The 17,010-nt window shown below is 37.1% G+C and overlaps 1 protein-coding gene across 2 annotated transcripts; it reads left to right on the top strand.

Annotated features, from left to right (window-relative positions):
- The first annotated feature begins 669 nt into the window (after nt 1–669).
- On the top strand, nt 670–14,868 carry LOC100370421 (type I iodothyronine deiodinase-like). Of its 2 annotated transcripts, XM_002737850.4 has the most exons (4): nt 670–749; nt 10,947–11,238; nt 11,702–11,911; nt 13,464–13,605. In XM_002737850.4, the coding sequence occupies exons 2-3, from the start codon at nt 10,969–10,971 to the stop codon at nt 11,897–11,899; spliced, it is 468 nt and encodes a 155-aa protein (XP_002737896.1). In that variant the 5' UTR covers nt 670–749; nt 10,947–10,968; the 3' UTR covers nt 11,900–11,911; nt 13,464–13,605. The 2 variants fall into 2 exon arrangements, with proteins under 2 accessions (XP_002737896.1, XP_077868023.2); XM_078011897.2 differs by lacking the exons at nt 670–749; nt 10,947–11,238 and adding an exon at nt 14,278–14,868 and having other exon boundaries at nt 11,772–11,911; nt 13,464–13,636.
- Nucleotides 14,869–17,010: the final 2,142 nt, after the last annotated feature.

The following is a 17,010-nucleotide window of genomic DNA, read 5'->3' as shown; positions in this document are numbered from 1 at the left end:
CACCAGCGGCCATTTATTATGAAAGTGGGCTATTAAACCCCACAATATATATGCAAATTCTACAAGGGCTGATCGAGGCTGGGAATCTGTTACAAGTACTAATACGATTTATTATCGCCTAAAATTGTATTATTTTGCGCATTTTGCGAGAAAACTCCCCCATGAGGAACGTGCGCGTTCATTGCAACATGGCGCTTACGCTCGGTTTGTATCTTCCGCCATAGATGCTAAGTTTACCCGGAGAAGTATTGTATCAGCGACCAAATACCCTTGTTTGTCGTTTATCACCTGTAATTCTTTTAGCCCTTGTCGAAAGATTTTTTTTTAACATTACAAAATGAAACCTATACTCAATACACCACCTCCTCCACCGCTGCTGGGTAGGGAAATGCCAAATATGCACGCTTTCAGAACTACCTAATTTTGCCTGACGTGTTACATGAAGCTCAAAAAAAAGATAACAATCAATCCCCACAAAAAATCAAAAGCAATGTTTCAAAATACACAACGCTGGCTACGACTGTAATATTCACCATCATAAACACACCATAAGCTGTGCGAATCAATACTCAACATTTTGCCGTTGGTGGGGTAACATCAGAGCAGCCTCGTGGTGTGAAAATTTGCATATATATTATGGGGTTCAATAGTTGCATTGCGTATATGACCAGCGTGTCCGCATCATATCACATTCACTTGAACAGACAGCGCCGGCCTGCATTAAAACATCTATACCCTGAAACAGAGAGGTATGTTATATTCAAACTTTTAATAGCATGCATGGTAATTGGTATTAGTTCTTATCTGACCATATTCCACAAGGATTGTCAATTTATTATATACCAATTAGTGGCCTAATTAGTTGTATTAAGCTCCGGCAAAACGGTGGACGTTGCGACGAGGGTTTTGTATTGTTTACGCACTGCCAACCCTGGGAATGGAACTCACAAATCCGATTAGGGCCACAGACATTATTAATATGACGAAACAACGGTTGCGCAACTGTGTAATAACTGGGAGAATGCGATCGGATGCATTTTTAATGAAATCAATAGTTTGTATAAACTTGTCATACATAGTAATGGAACTGTCTGTACCATATGTTACGTACATTTCGTAAATATTATTCATATTTAAATTCGTTGCAAATAAAAACCTTTTTTTTCGCAAATAAGTAAGCCGATCAATGCACGTGTAAATATATGTATTGAGTACGGACGAAGAATGCTTGTAACTCGGCATATTCTGTGATGACATCGGTGATATCATTGGTGTGAAATACGTATTATTAGTCATGGTCGTAGTCAAGTGATGAAAAGTGTTCTAAATTAACCCCTTCAATCTGCAAAAAAGTTTTTTTTAGGTTATGATTAATGTATAATCAAATTTTAATTGATACATACAATAGACAATAACATACTACGAATCATTAGGCGCGATTACGTTAGATATCACGATACAGAGTTGGGACGGGGTCGACTAGTGCTAAAAAATAAACGCGATATCGGTCTTGGTTGGATGCCTGGATCCAACTGGGTGGGTCCATGTGGGGATTGACAACTATCCTGGGCGAGGGGACTATAAATCTATTAGTAATAGTCATCTGTTCATATGTAAAATCCCCAGTTTATATTCACATTCATACGTTAATAACATTTTCAGTTAGCCGACGCGTATGTAATTGCTACACCCTTTTTCCGTATTCCGTTTTCAGTATTGTAAGGTTTCGAAATGTTGCAGGGGGCGAGATCTGCTCGCCATCCCTCGCGCCGAAGGCGCGGCCTTACTAGGAGGTCCGAGGACCTGTTTCCCCTTAAAAAATTGAAATCTAGTCCCTTGCATTTTGAGGGGGCAAATTTTGCTGACACAAAGGGTTACAGCTTTTACGGATTTTAGGGGGCAAAGCCCCCCAACATTTTTTTCGAGGGGCGGCTGAATCCTTCACAATTAATGGCGTATGTTATAACTACAACTATACCCTGTCTCCTGAATGATTCTGTGACACTAGCATCAAATCACTACGTTGATTAAATTATTGTGCTAGCAATCCCTACTCTATAGTGAATTTGCTTCGCTACGTGAACAGTGCTAAATATAATACAAGAGGATGATTTATGCGTTGAAGAAAATCGTCTGTTTTGATGCAAATTGTAAGAATATGCTGGTTTCGACTTGACAACGCAATTTGGGGCTCAAACAAAAAAAACAAGTCGCTGACTCGTATACACATCAATTTTTGCCAAAAAAAAAACAGACACGTGATAAAAAGAAGTTGTAGTAGCCTGTACAATATTATTATACTGAAAATAATTTATTCAATATTTCATGGAAATAAAATAAAATAAAATAACACTTGTCGTGATATGATTTTCGTTTTTGCATAACATTGCGTCAACTTATTCCCAGTTTCTAGTAAGTCTCCGAGAGTCAAGTTTTTGACAAAATGTGCAGAGGTGTATGACGAGTTTACATAATAGTAATACCGTGGGTTGCAAAGCGTTTCAGGGGAGACAAAACACATGTCACAACCGCAAATCACTCTTTTGTTAGCACGGTTAGCACCTCGTCTGAAAAGGTATACAAAAGTATGTCGCCAAAATGGGTTCGCTTTTTATTTATTTTTTGTACAGGGGTTCAGTACCGGGGTCAACGATTCCAATAGTCTGTATTAGGAGTGGTCCACTGATTAAAATAAACTATTGGAAATCAAGAAATAAACGTTCTTAAACTATTAACAATCATTTTTTTCTATATCTATGCATATTCACAGCCACCCATTGTTAACATTATCTATAAGAACATCATTGGGGAGAAGTTTTCAATTGAAAAGGCTTTGAATGGTTTTAAAAGGGGTCAGCTGCAGAGGTCTAGTTTTTCAGAATATAAGATAAAGCCCTCGTGTCAGCGTGTCTGTCATATCGTCCAGTGTGTGAACTCAGATTTCCACCCCAGCCATTGTTTATTTTTAGCGCTGTAAATTTCCGTCAGTGTTTCACCTTTGGTGTCACGTGATCTGTATGAAGATCATAGATAATTTATGGGAACCTATGTGTAAACAAGACCTAGACAAATAAATTTAGAATTTGACTTGAGAAGACTTGTCAGACTCGCAAACAGACCATGTAATATACAAAGAGTCCTGCAGTTGACCGTTAAGATTGGTCGATAAACACTAAGTGTTTTAACGTCAAAGCCGTGACGTGTTCTGGACTACTCTCGATTGAGGCGGTACTCCTCAAATTACTCTAATTCAGAGGGTCAACCGTATTTTGCCACAGTTACCTTGGGGTGTCACATATTTGTCCACGGCCTCGTGAATAAGCCTCCTTTTTCTTGTTATTAAAACTGAGCTGCTTCTGTTTTGAATTGACCCTAGTAAAGAACGTGCTGAGTTTCCCTAACTTGAAGTAGAAAGATTACTAGGTTAGCTTTAAAATACAGCTAGTATTACCGATTTGTCAGTTCATTGAAAAAGTAATTGTTGAAGAAAAATCTAAGCTGTAAAATCCGTGTTACTTTTTTGAATAAAAAACAAACAAAATATCTAACGAAGTTAAATATTCCATTTAATTAATTTCTCGAAAAATCATCACCCGTGACTCTGATATTTTGTAGTGATGCAAGTTGTTGGACCTTTGCAACAACAATTTCTCAGGAGAGAATTGTTAGACAATTTACTATTGAATAAAGCTCTGCATAAATTTTGTTTTTATTGCGTCATGGCACATTTGAGAACAGATATGCACCAGGCCCTTAACTTACGAAAATACTCTGGTAGACTCTATGGGGACTGTTATACAATAGCTATATGACACGGCATTTACCTCCTTTTGTGCTGTATGTAAGTTTTATTCATATGTTATGCGGTGTGTCCTGCAGCTGCGTTTGTACGAGTGAAGACACGTTGGTGACTAGAAGGTATCAAAAAAGTCACCGACAGTGCACGTCGCGCCCAGGTCAAAACTCGTACCCGTGATTTCGTGATTAGAAAAGCGCATTTAACGATGTTTATCAACACACATGTCGCACTTGCGCGGCGCGAAGGCCACCGTCTTTTAAATGTTTTCGAGTACATGCATTAAAAGAGCAACAAATCATTTTCTGAAATGAAACAAAAAGGAAACAAAACATTTCCCCACCCTGCCATATGTGGCGTACTTTACCGGTATGCAAATTGGAAAATAAAATGCGTAAAATGCCGCAGGCTTCAAACAGAAAATTGTTTTGGCCTAAGAGAGCAAATCAAACCAGTGGCTTTTGTGTGCAATATATTAAAAACAACTTTGTTGCAACTACAAACAACTGAGAAAAAAAGAATGAAGATTCTCCCTGAAATGACACGTTCTGAGTCTTGGTGTCAAAAAAACATATTTATTTATTTGTTGATATCGAAGTGAAAATACGTTTGAATAAGCAGTGTTTTTTTTTTCAAAAGAATGGCCGTGGCAAAAATTCATTTTTCAATGACGTAATTTGCATATTTACAAGCACTTTGGTTGAGTTGTGCAAATGCCGACTATGTCGACCTTTTTTTACATACCACACAATAGACGGCAGAAGGTTAAGACGGTATGTCATGCAGCTATATTGTGTAATAGTGCTCATAAAATACAATCGTAGAAATTAGAGATTGGAATGTGTCTTTTTTCCCATATATGGTCAGGTTTTTGCGCCTGTGTAATAACGTATATAGCTTTTGTTAGTGAAGAGCGCCCTCGTTTATGAGGTGTTGAAAAATAATTGTTATCATAGCACAACACCGCCCCCCCCCCCCCCAACAGGGTAATGTAGCTTTCTTTGAGTTTGAAATTGACGTGCAATTTTCTAGTGTGGCAATAGTAATTCTAACCGATGTCGTATATCTATTACATTTCTGCATTTATTTCTAGCAATCCGCATATGTTTCGATCGGATGTTATTTGCCACAGTGAGACTTGAAACGCGGCTATGAGGGCTCACACATATTACGTCAGCTGTAGGACTTGTGTGTGGAGATTGGTTTGTGGAATCCCCTGTGAGCTAGAAAAAATATCGATTAGACACTACGGCATCTTCGCTAGCCATGGTCTAAGTTTATTCGGCCAAGCCTCTAAACAGACCTTGGCAAAACGACCATCAAATAAGTATGCGTATTCTAACAGCGCCCCCATTAGTCAGTTGCGGCTAATCATTGTTCAATCAGTTTGCGTGTTACAAATCTCTCTTTGGTGTTTCATTTTAAACAAAGTGGCGGCGGCCATGAATCGTGATATTTGTGCTAATAAAATTGCGGTGTTTTTGCCTTCAAGCCTCATCAGGTACAGGCAATCGACGCAGTTTTGTGTGGGAAGGATGTTTTCATAGCGACAAAAACAGGAAGTGGAATTTTGTTCTATAATTTGGTACGTCCAAGCTGATTGGGCGCCTTGTTTCGAGGCGCGTCCAATCAGATCTCACTGCTTATGATACGCAATTAGAGGCCTCTAGGTCGAAGACACGGGACCGTGCGATTCGGACCATGACACTACGGTTGTTTTTTTTGTTTTTTTTTGTTGGTATAAACGCGGGGTTTGCCTTCGGGTAACATAAGCGATCCGCTAGTAAAAGGGATTATATAAATCTGAAATTTGTATATCACGTACTTTTACAATCTCTAGCAATTGTGTTACTTTTGTCGCTATGTTGGATTTTTCCCAAAAAATACCCATGTGAAACGCCAAAGTCATTTTCGTTCGCTCAAGCGACATAAAATTTAGGTCAAAAATTTGTGTAACATATATATACTAATTGTATTGAATATAAAAAGAGATGATTGCGATGAGTCGCGTGATTTGACAGCCATCCTACATCGAATACAAACTGAAAGGGTCCCATTTTTGCATTGCAACTATTTTGGTCTACCAAAAAATAAAAATAAAAAAAAATAAACTGAGTGGAACTCTATCTAAGATATAATAAGATTAACATTTGCACTTACTCAAATATTTCAACATACTTTGGACAACTTCTTACAAATTAATACGTGATAAAACAAACTCGGGAAAAACGTCGACCAGTTGTGCAAATGCCGACTATGTCGACCTTTTCTATTGATGTAATGCGAGAAAACGTTCCAAAGACGCGCGCGTTTTCTATTCGAGGTACTGATAATATGCAAATGAATAGCGTTTACGCCACAAAATACTTCCTCAAAAATTTGTTTTACTCGTCTATTTTTACGTTGATTTCTACCTTGTTAATTGATGTTTAATGCCCAGTACAAAATCCAAATGATTTTACAAAGTTCGTCATCATTACAGCACGTGCCAGGTTTAGTTACCGTAATGTGCCATATGGCACAACCGCTAATTATTCTATCGTTATTACAATGTGCGCGTATACACCATATTGTGATGAGAGCACGTCCGTGTAAAGCAAATGTCGATATTAGCCACTGTCAGTCTAATGGTAGTATTTAATGGATTTCGCCATTTACACACTCAAAATATTTCATTTAGTTAAATGGTGTCCTCTCATTCTACAACTACTTGAATGAGTGGACAGTACAGCACTTTCGATATAGGCCAGTGCTGCGTGGTATTTTGTTTTATTATAAATATTTTTTGGAATCACTGTTGTAATCCAATAATTGTTTTACTCATGGTTAGTTTATGATTATTATCATTCCAACAACTTGTTTTGCTAATTTAGCCAATCTAATGAATGAACAATTTAAGTCATTTAAAAAAAATAAAGACTTCCTTTGTAATTAAAACACATTATGAACCAATCTAACAAAGGTTTAAAGCGCGGTGGTCGTCGCGCAGCGCATGTTCGAATTTCATGTAAATAATTTTTACGTGTATTTTACACGTGTTGTATACGTCGCTATGAATTCCATATCGAACAAGACGCGGCGCGACGACTGCCGCTCTTTAAGTTAATCACATTGGAAAATATTGAGAAAACTCACCTTAAATGGCTGGTTTCTGAAAAAAAACAACAGAGCTTGCTGTGTATAGTACTTGTTTCAGTGCTGCTTTCTGTACCAAATGTTTATTTATATATGTACTATACGTAGCGTGACCTCTCTCTAAGCATCATGGGAAACGATAGAGTATGGAATTGGAAATGGACTTATTGCCGATGTCATCACAGATTGTTACCCGCATCCGTCGTTTACACTCATTCCCGTTTTTACGTTTACATACTAATTCTTGCATTGGCTTGTTTTTATTGGACAACTATATTACTGTGCTTTGCAAATATACACATGTTGCGTAGCAACTTATCATAAAATAACGAAGTTTATTTATTACAAAATATGCCGTGCGTTACTACAAATTGTGTCGATCGCATTCTCTTAGTTACTAAAATTAGCGCACGTCAAAACCTAATAAACTGAATGCATACGTCACATTATTTGGCGATACTTATGCTAATTATTTTTAACATGATCCAATGAAATGTATTTCACCAGAAACAGTGTATACATGGAGTAAACAATTATAAATAAATACTAAAATTAATAATAGTAGTAATTACAATGATAGTAATAGTAATATAGTATATATTGTTGTTTCTGGTGGGGTCACAGACCTTGGCAGAACGACCATAAAATATGCTATGTCGACCTTTTCTATTGATGCAATGCGCGAAACCCGAGAAAACGTTCCAAAGACGCGCGCGTTTTCTATTCGAGGTACTGAAAAGAGTAATCGATATAATATGCAAATGAATAGCGTTTACGTCACAAACTACTTCCTCAAACATTTGTTTTACTCGTCTATTTTTACGTTGATTTCTACCTTGTTAATGGATGTTTAATGCCCAGTACAAAATCCAAATGATTTTACAGAGTTCGTCATCATTACAGCACGTGCCAGGTTTAATTACCGTAATGTGCCAGATGGCGCAACCATTAAATATTCTACCGTTATTACAATAATGCGCGTATACACCATATTGTGATGAGAGCACGTCCGTGTAAAGCAAATGTCGGTATTAGCCACTGTCAGTCTAATGGTAGTATTTAATGGATTTCGCCATTTACACACTCTCAAAATATTCCATTTAGTTAAATGGTGTCCTCTCATCCTACAACTACTTGAATGAGTGGACGGGACAGCACTTTCGATATAGGCCAGTGCTGCGTGGTATTTTGTTTTATTATAAATATTTTTTGGAATCACTGTTGTAATCCAATAATTGTTTTACCCATGGTTAGTTTATTATTATTATCATTCCAACAACTTGTTTTGCTAATTTAGCCAATCTAATGAAAGAACAGTTTAAGTCATTTAAAAAAAATAAAGACTTCCTTTGTAATTAAAACACATTATGAACCAATCTAACAAAGGTTTAAAGCGCGGTGGTCGTCGCGCAGCGCATGTTCGAATTTCATGTAAATAAACTATGTATTTTACACGTGTTGTATACGTCGCTATGAATCCCATATCGAACAAGACGCGGCGCGACGACTGCCGCTCTTTAAGTTAATCATATTGGACAATATTGAGAAAACTCACCCTAAATGGCTGGTTTCTGGAAAAAAACAGAGCTTGCTGTGTATAGTACTTGTTTCAGTGCTGCTTTCTGTACCAAATGTTTATATATGTACTAGACGTAGCGTGACCTCTCTCTAAGCATCATGGGAAACGATAGAGTATGGAATTGGAAATGGACTTATTGCCGATGTCATCACAGATTGTTACCCGCATCCGTCGTCTACACTCATTCTCCTTTTTACGTTTACATACTAATTCTTGCATTGGCTTATTGGACAACTATATTACTGTGCTTTGCAAATATACACATGTTGCGTAGCAACTTATTATAAAACAACGAAGTTTATTTATTACAAAATATGCCGTGCGTTACTACAAATTGTGTCGATCGCATTCTCTCAGTTACTAAAATTAGCGCAGGTCAAAACCTAATAAACTGAATGCATAAGTCACATTATTTGGCGATACTTATGCTAATTTTATAAATAAATAAATAAATAAATAAATAAATAAATAATAGTAGTAATTACAATGATAGTAATAGTAATATAGTATATATTGTTGTTTCTAGTGGGGTCACAGAACTAGTTTATTCAAAATAATCTAGTCTGTGATCAATGATCCAAGATACTGTAAAATGACTAATTTTCACTGGGTTTAAATTTTAACTGATTTACCATTTCTGGCATATTCAGTGGGTTTTAAATTCACAGTTTTATCATTTATATTATTTGTTCTATGCTAAATTTTACATATTCACTGGGTTTTAATTTGGCGCATTTTCCAGCCAGCGAAATAAGCTAAGTTAAAACCCAGTGAATAATTAACCATTTTACAATATATAATAAAGTAGTATTAAGCTAAGATGCCCAAGACATAGTTAAAGCATGTAATGAGTACTATAATAGCAATAACAAATTTGAAGTCTTTAGATACATAAAAAACAAAAAAATCGAATACACATTGCACATCAACTGTCTCAACATAAATTATGTAAATGTAACACATGCATTCACGCATGCATACACGCTGATTGGTGGCGCCAGCTCTTTTGCGCGCCCAATCAAATGACTCAATTTAACTGCAGTGAAATACAGTTTGTTCCTAACGCGATCACGCACGGATTCGTGGGTCGGTTATGAATGGCCGGCTTTAGCGAAACCGTACGATTCGGACGATGGAGAAATATATATTTAGGAACATAGTGACGAATTTGAGAAATGATTCCAACTTTGGGGGCAACTACTTTCCTGACTTTGTCAATGTGGGGTTTCCAATTAATATGATGCGTTAGTTAAATTTGCAATATCATTAATATAGACTAGAAATAAAATAGGACCCTGTACCTCGAGGGACGCCACATTTAATTAGAGTGTATGACGATGAAACGTTATTTAAAGTAACTGATTGGTGGCGATTGTAAAGATAGTTTCTAAACCATGAAAGGGGAGCCCCCTAATGCCATAATGCTCTAATTTGGAAATAAGGATGTCATGATTAATAGTGTCGAAGTCCTTTTTGAGATCAAAATAATGCCAAAAGTGATGAATCCTTAGTCAAGTTTTGCAGCTATGTCTGTGTTAGTCTGCAAGAGCCAGCTTAGGACTGTGTTTTTACGAAAACCAAATTGGGTGTATATTTTTTTTTTCTAAATAGTCAATAAATTTTGCTAAAAATTGGTAAAATGGAAATTGGACGATAATTACTGACATTTGTTACTGAAACTTTTTTGAAGATTGGGGTAATTTTTGCAACCTTGAGGGGGTCAGGACATTTTCCTTGGCTCAGTGAACAATTGATTACGTGGGCAAAGGGACCAGAGATGACGACTGCAGCATGGATAACTTGTTTGGGGTGAATTTGGTCATTATTATTATCAATATCCATTTGATAACCTAACGAATGCTAGAAATGAACTTTATATCACCCCCTCAACCTCGGGAGCCAAAAGTGGATTCCAGAACCGATATTGTAGTGGCGGTGGTTGTGATTGAGGTTATGAGTTATGGTTGGAATCACCCCCCTCCCCCACCCACTTTATACTCTGCTCTTGTACAAGGACGGTGGTCGTCGCGCTGCGCATGTGCGACATTTGTGTTGTTGATGAACATCATTGATTTTCCCGCAAACCATGCGCTCTTCTAATCACATGAATGAGATTTGACCTGAGTGCGACTTGCATTAATTACCGCCGTTGATTCTTACGATACCTTCCAATCACCTGAAAAATGTCTAATTAAAGCTTGGTAACGTCCCAGTTTGTACTCGTTGATCTGCGCAACAGTCAAAGTCGCCGTCTTTGTTTTTATGAGACTCAAATCTCGCGCATGCGTGGCACGACGACTATCGCCCTTTAAACGCCGACTCACGCTTCGTTACTGTAGGCGATTTTCTAATGCCTTGAAGCTTGTTATAACGCTTTAAATAATACCGTGTCCAGGTTTTAATCTATATACACTCTATCTTTTCTGATATCATCAGCACACCCACAGTATCTGACGTCATGGCTGAAGCAGATCACTTCACCAAAAACAAATCATTGATTATAAAGGCCATCGATAGATACAAGGAACTCAGCAAATCAGACGCGTATCAGAAGATGTTCAATGAGAAGGCTGACCCTACCAAACCCGATGTTGTCAGGGCAATGTCAGATATTCATGTTCATTTTACGAAACAGGCACTGAAGGATGCCGGGGTCGAGACGAGTCAAATTCCAGACGATGCGATGATAGAAAGTGTCGCAGTCATCAATTTCGCAGATGACCCTGAGGTATGTATTGGGAATCGCGCGGTGGGTCGTATTGTTTTATTTATTTATTTGGAAATAGAGGGTGCAGATGTAATTAGTGACTCAACAGATGTAAGATGGACAATTGTTGTTGGTTACGTCATCCTGTAGACGAAATTGGATTATGATTTATCATCAACTGTAATGTTGCGTTTGAAGATAAGACATAACATTATTTGTTGGACGACAAATCAAAACTTATACTCTAGCGCATTGTTATTGGATGTACCAGTGCACATGCGCATTAGAGAATGTTATGGTTTTATCGTACGAATACCCAGGTAGGCGCTGCAAAAAAAAAACACACACAGCATTTTCAGTTTCAGTGATAAATCCTAGTCAAAGGTTTCTGTCATTATACAGTATCAAACAGTAATACTTGCAGTTACATTGTATCTTCAATGAATTTTAGATTTTACTATTGACGATTTATATTTATTCACAGGTTGTTGGCAAGCTCAAGGGTATACTCGAAGTGCCGGAAAGAATGCTACCAAATCGCAAACCCAGGGTCGCACTCGGAGATAAAGTACCGGAAGATGTGGAGTTAGTTTCCATGGAAACGGGAAAACGTATCCCCGTGGTTGATTTAATTATCAACAAAGATCGACCACTTTTAATTATTGCCTCATCATTGAGCTGACCCCCGCTATCGGTAAGAGAGTTATCTGGGCCATGTTCTTTACTATTAGTATGTGTGTAGTTTATTGCATCACGTGACTATCAGCAGTGTGTCGGCGGCTATCAAAGGAAGCGTGAACACGTGTGATGAGCGCTGGGGTCACAACACTTTATATCTGTCGACCGTTGTTGGAGATAATAATTACATGTATGTTATGACACCGACAAACATTGTGACACTCAGTCGTAGAAGGCAATCTCCCAGAGGATAACAAATGCAATATATGAGCACAGAACTATGAGTAAAACAAGTTTTAGAGCAGTGATTTACTTTTATTAGGTCTTTCCTTGAATATTTGTTTCCCTCAATGAACTACTATAAATTCAGGCGGTTCAACTACTTTCACAAATCCGCCCAGTTGTGGCTCCGACGCTCCAGACTGTTTCCCTTTTTTTTCTTTTTTTCTCTCTTGCGCTTTCTCCGACAAGTTAATGAGACAAGCTCGACTGAAAGAACAAGCAACAACATTTTCTCTCAAATAATATAGTCACATAGTAAAGGCAAGTTTGCTTGTTTTTAAAAATATTGCCTCGCATCGTGCCTCCTTGAAAAGTTATTTCCGTAAAAGCCGGATGGAGGTAGACATTGACACATATCGCAATGTACAAATCTGATTCGTGCTTAATAGGTAAACATAGTTCTTTAATATACATGCAGATTCGCCATCACCGAGGTGGGACGTCACAATGTGGAGATACAACGATGACGTCACACAGATTCGGGATGGCGGGGATTATGTATAATTACTTGGCCATGATGCATATCATTCACAGTAGTGACCTGATATTTAATTTTTATGTGGCGATATGCACGACAAACGTCATCAGTCTGAGTGTGCTCAAACAGTTTGGGAAATCAAATCACGCGGCAGTAGCGTAAAAAATTCTTGATAACACTCGGGAAAGCGTCGGCTACCAACGGTCTTAGACGTGACGTCATGATTCGTAAGCGTAGTTCCGTAAAATAACAATTTCTCTATCGATTTGACACTTAGATTTGGTCTTGTGATACAAAGTTTATCACCTGATATCACTTGTTCGAGTGACGTCGTAGACTAATATTATCCACGACTTCGCTTCGGTTGACAAATGAGGTCTTCGGTTCGCTGAAACTATATCATGTCAACCATTGTTAGGGTGAACATTTCATTTTACATGCATTATTATACGTCTAAAACTGAGTTATCTATCAGTTCTTAAAACGATTTTGAAGGTTTTACCACAGTCCCTCTATCACGTGTGGTATTACTGAAGCGGCCGAATGACCTCTTGTTATTTGGAAATTGTGCGTAAAATAAAGCGAGGTATTTTTTGTAGTTTGCTGCGAATAACTTCAAAGTATTAATAACCAGGGGGATATCAATTAGAAGGCATTTGCAGCTAATACTGGACATGTTTTCGATCACGTGATAATATTATAATTATATGCCCATCGACTTCATCACAATACTTCACTGCAGGGAACATAAACGAGGCCATATTGGATGGCAGTTGATCAACTTTCTACTTATTTCTGTTTGTACCAGGGCATTGTACACGGTGGTGCACTACACGCCCTCTACATGGACTATAAAGATAAGGCGGATATCATTTTGGTTTATATCTTGGAAGCACACTCAACTGAGGGCTGGAAGATGGGCACTACGTTCAGTGACGCTAAACAACCAATCACGATTGAGGAAAGAATAGACAGGGCCAGGTAAGGACTTATCGAGTACATCATTGCTGCTAACAGCATCTGTATTGTTTTACCAATGTTTACATCATGTTACAAGCCAGACTTTTGAGATTTTGCTCCGATGATCAAAGATGGAATGTCGACCTAGATGTACAATGCACACCTCATTTATACAATACATGTACCATCGCGACCACTCGTTGCATTCCCTCACCGTAAGGACGGTGCAACACGTGGTATCACACAAATGATGAAGTGTTCTGAACAATGGCTGGATAATGGCTCACGCGACCACAAGTTCACGCATACACAACCCCACCGTCTTCACTTCACCACCGAAGTATTAGTGAAAATTCCTGTGATGAACATGTGTTCTTACTAAACGGGACATTGACTGGCCCAACACATATTATGGGAAAATGAAAAAGGAGAAATGGGTTTTCAAAAAAAAATGGTTATTTATAATTTGATTAAAATGTTCTACTATAGGTTTAAATAGATAATACATTATACATTCAAATATTTCAGTACAAACGTCAGGTTGCGATTGGCTGAAAATTTAAGGGGAACAGTGTTTGCATATTTCCAATATGATGACTAAAAGTGACATACGTCATAATACAATATGTGTGTTAATTCAAAAATGTTTATTTATTCTGTAGAGATTTGCTGTACATCATTCCTGATACAGTGACCTCTGACCCCTACGATACAAGCAAAGTTCGTGTTGTTGTTGACGACATGGACAACAAATTTGACGAGACGTTCTGGTGTTGGCCAGATAGATCTCTGGCAATTAAAGATGGTCAGCTTGCCTTCACTGGTCGCAACATTGTTCAACAGATGAAAACACCTGATAAACTCCTGACAACTGATCTTCGTGAGTGGATGGAAGCACAGAACGAATAAAATTAATCTGGTGTAAATCTATACATAGTAAGACACCGTTTTTGTAGGTCTAGTAAGTTCGCTGGTGCCATTTTGAATTCATATTGTCACTAAACTGGTTATCATTGATCTGCCCGCTTTTGGTAAAATTGTGTTGAAAACGTTTCATTTTTTGTTTCTTAAAACAATTATTCAGAGTACTCACATATTTGTCATCGTGTGCATGCATTGTATCATTCCGAATCTGTGTAATTCCATGATTTAAGTTGGTCCAAGATGAGATTAAGATAAAATTGTACGCATGACATTTTTTTTACAGCAAAAGACAACTTAAGCAAAATGCAACTTTGATTTAATATAACCAATCAGTAGTTGTTGGTGTATATCATTACTTTATCAAAATGCCGAGCACCAGTGAAAAAATGTAATATTTGAATTTTTATGTACATCAGCAAGACAATCACTATAAAGACAGTTTTAACACTAGTGTGTACAACCATATATGCAAGGAATTTGTACCTACATACGTCTATGCAGTATAGTCATTGATCTTGGAATAATGACGATTATTAAGAAAAAGCATTGACTTCTTGTAATCCGATAACGAATCTAATACTTTGAGGGACATGTCTCTGAAAGATATGTCAAACTACTGTGGACGTGTATAGGTCCTGGACTTTGATATATGAATTAGTGGTACACATTGAATTGATGAAATTAGATGTAATTAACAAAAATAGAGTGTATTTCATGATTAATTCTACACCTACACACGTCTATGCAGTATATTCATTGATAATGGAATAATGACGATTATTAAGAAAAAATATTGACTTCTTGTAATCCGATAACGAATCTATTAATTTGAAAGACATTTATGTTTACAAATATAATGTTCAACTATTGTGGACGTGTATAGGTCTACGACTAAGATGTGATTAACAATAAAATGTATTTGCTTCTGAATTTGAGTAAAACAAATAATTCAAAGTGAACAATGTTTCATGTAAGTTGTTGTTTTTATTCGAAATGTCCCCCTATGTCTGTATATTGTAGTTTTACACCGATCTGGATACGCTCCAAGAATGTTTCGTATAAGCTGCTAAGTTTGACCATTCTTTCATATCAATATGCATATTTTTGTTATGTGCTGACGTTTTTGTTGAATAGTTACTCCGGGCGCCAGCGACTGTGTGTTGACAACAACAAGTCTAGTCATACACGGTATTTTTTTTTAGAAAGGCATGAATTTGAACTCCATCTGGGGAGGTGTCTAGAAAACAGACATGAGTGGCCCTACATGCCACTTGGCACTAAACTGTATTTGTCAAAGAAAGTGTCTATGTCAAATAAGTGGATTATCCATTATACAGAGGGGTCACAATTATCAATATGAATTGTGAATTTAATAGTTGAAATAATGTTTAAATTGTTAATTTCTGTGCATAATTATTCTACTACAGACCTGAAACGTTTCAAAATAAAATATCAAATAATCAGTTCCCTCAGCAAAGTACATCGCCACTTATATTTCGTAATAACAATTTACGCGATCGTAAATCATAATTCGTAATTATTTTAACACAAGGATAAACATTTATGAACATAAACTATTAATGTGGAAAAATTACAAAACTACTATGACCAAATTGAGCAAAACGTGGTGCAATCTAACACCTGATTCATCTATATTTTTCTATATTTTTATTATCCAATAAACAACTAAAACGACATAAAGTATGTTATGATTGTCTGCTCACCTACCACGCCACAGACACAAATAACCAACACCAACACGACAACGATTAAAAAAAAGTATTTTTTCCATAAAAACAAACTAAGCTGCATATTATGGCCAGTACCACTTTTATGAAATACACAAATATTGGTACTATTAAATGCCCACTGGCTTTCAGTACCGGTAGTTAAGATATGTCCGTCCTATTAATGAATTGATATTGACGGACGTGTTGTTTTGCTGAATGGTCTAACGTATGAACTCATTATTGCGATATGTTATATTACTTCTTAGATAGGGACAAGATTAAGGAAAATCGGGAGTTGAATCATATAGGTCATTGCCCTAGTTATCCTCGTTGATCCCATTAATTCCGTGTATCACCACTGCCATCCACGTGATCCGGTGCACTGTAGATTTGTGTACATGATATATGTATGGAATTATGTAATTACAATTAACAATAACTTGTGAACTTCCACCCATCTAAGTATGCTACAGATTTGACCCGGCCGTCATACGTTTCAGTAACGTGCACAGATATTGAGAAACTATATTTTCATCACAAACACCTTCTTATGCACAGACAACAGACGATTACGTAATGGGATGGCATTATACATAATGCACACCATTGGCTAAGTCAGAATAGATATACATTTCGTTATTATGTTGAATTGACCATAGACTAAGTTCTTACCACCTGTATTTTTATAGGTAGCTATTCAGTCAGAGCTACGGTGGAATCATTCGTTTGTAGTTTATGCAA

The sequence above is a fragment of the Saccoglossus kowalevskii genome, chromosome 4, assembly GCF_978046115.1.
Source record: "Saccoglossus kowalevskii chromosome 4, keSacKowa6.1, whole genome shotgun sequence".
Classification (NCBI taxonomy): Eukaryota; Metazoa; Hemichordata; class Enteropneusta; family Harrimaniidae; genus Saccoglossus; species Saccoglossus kowalevskii.
The sequence above is the reverse complement of the archived record's forward strand: the minus strand, read 5'-3'. Positions and strand labels throughout refer to the sequence as shown.

Bases quoted from the DNA above. Each gene is read 5' to 3' on its own strand.
- LOC100370421 (XM_002737850.4), top strand. From the start codon at position 10,969: ATGGCTGAAGCAGATCACTTCACCAAAAACAAATCATTGATTATAAAG. The intron at 11,239-11,701 runs GTATGTATTGGG...ATTTATTCACAG, and splicing joins ATTTCGCAGATGACCCTGAG to GTTGTTGGCAAGCTCAAGGG.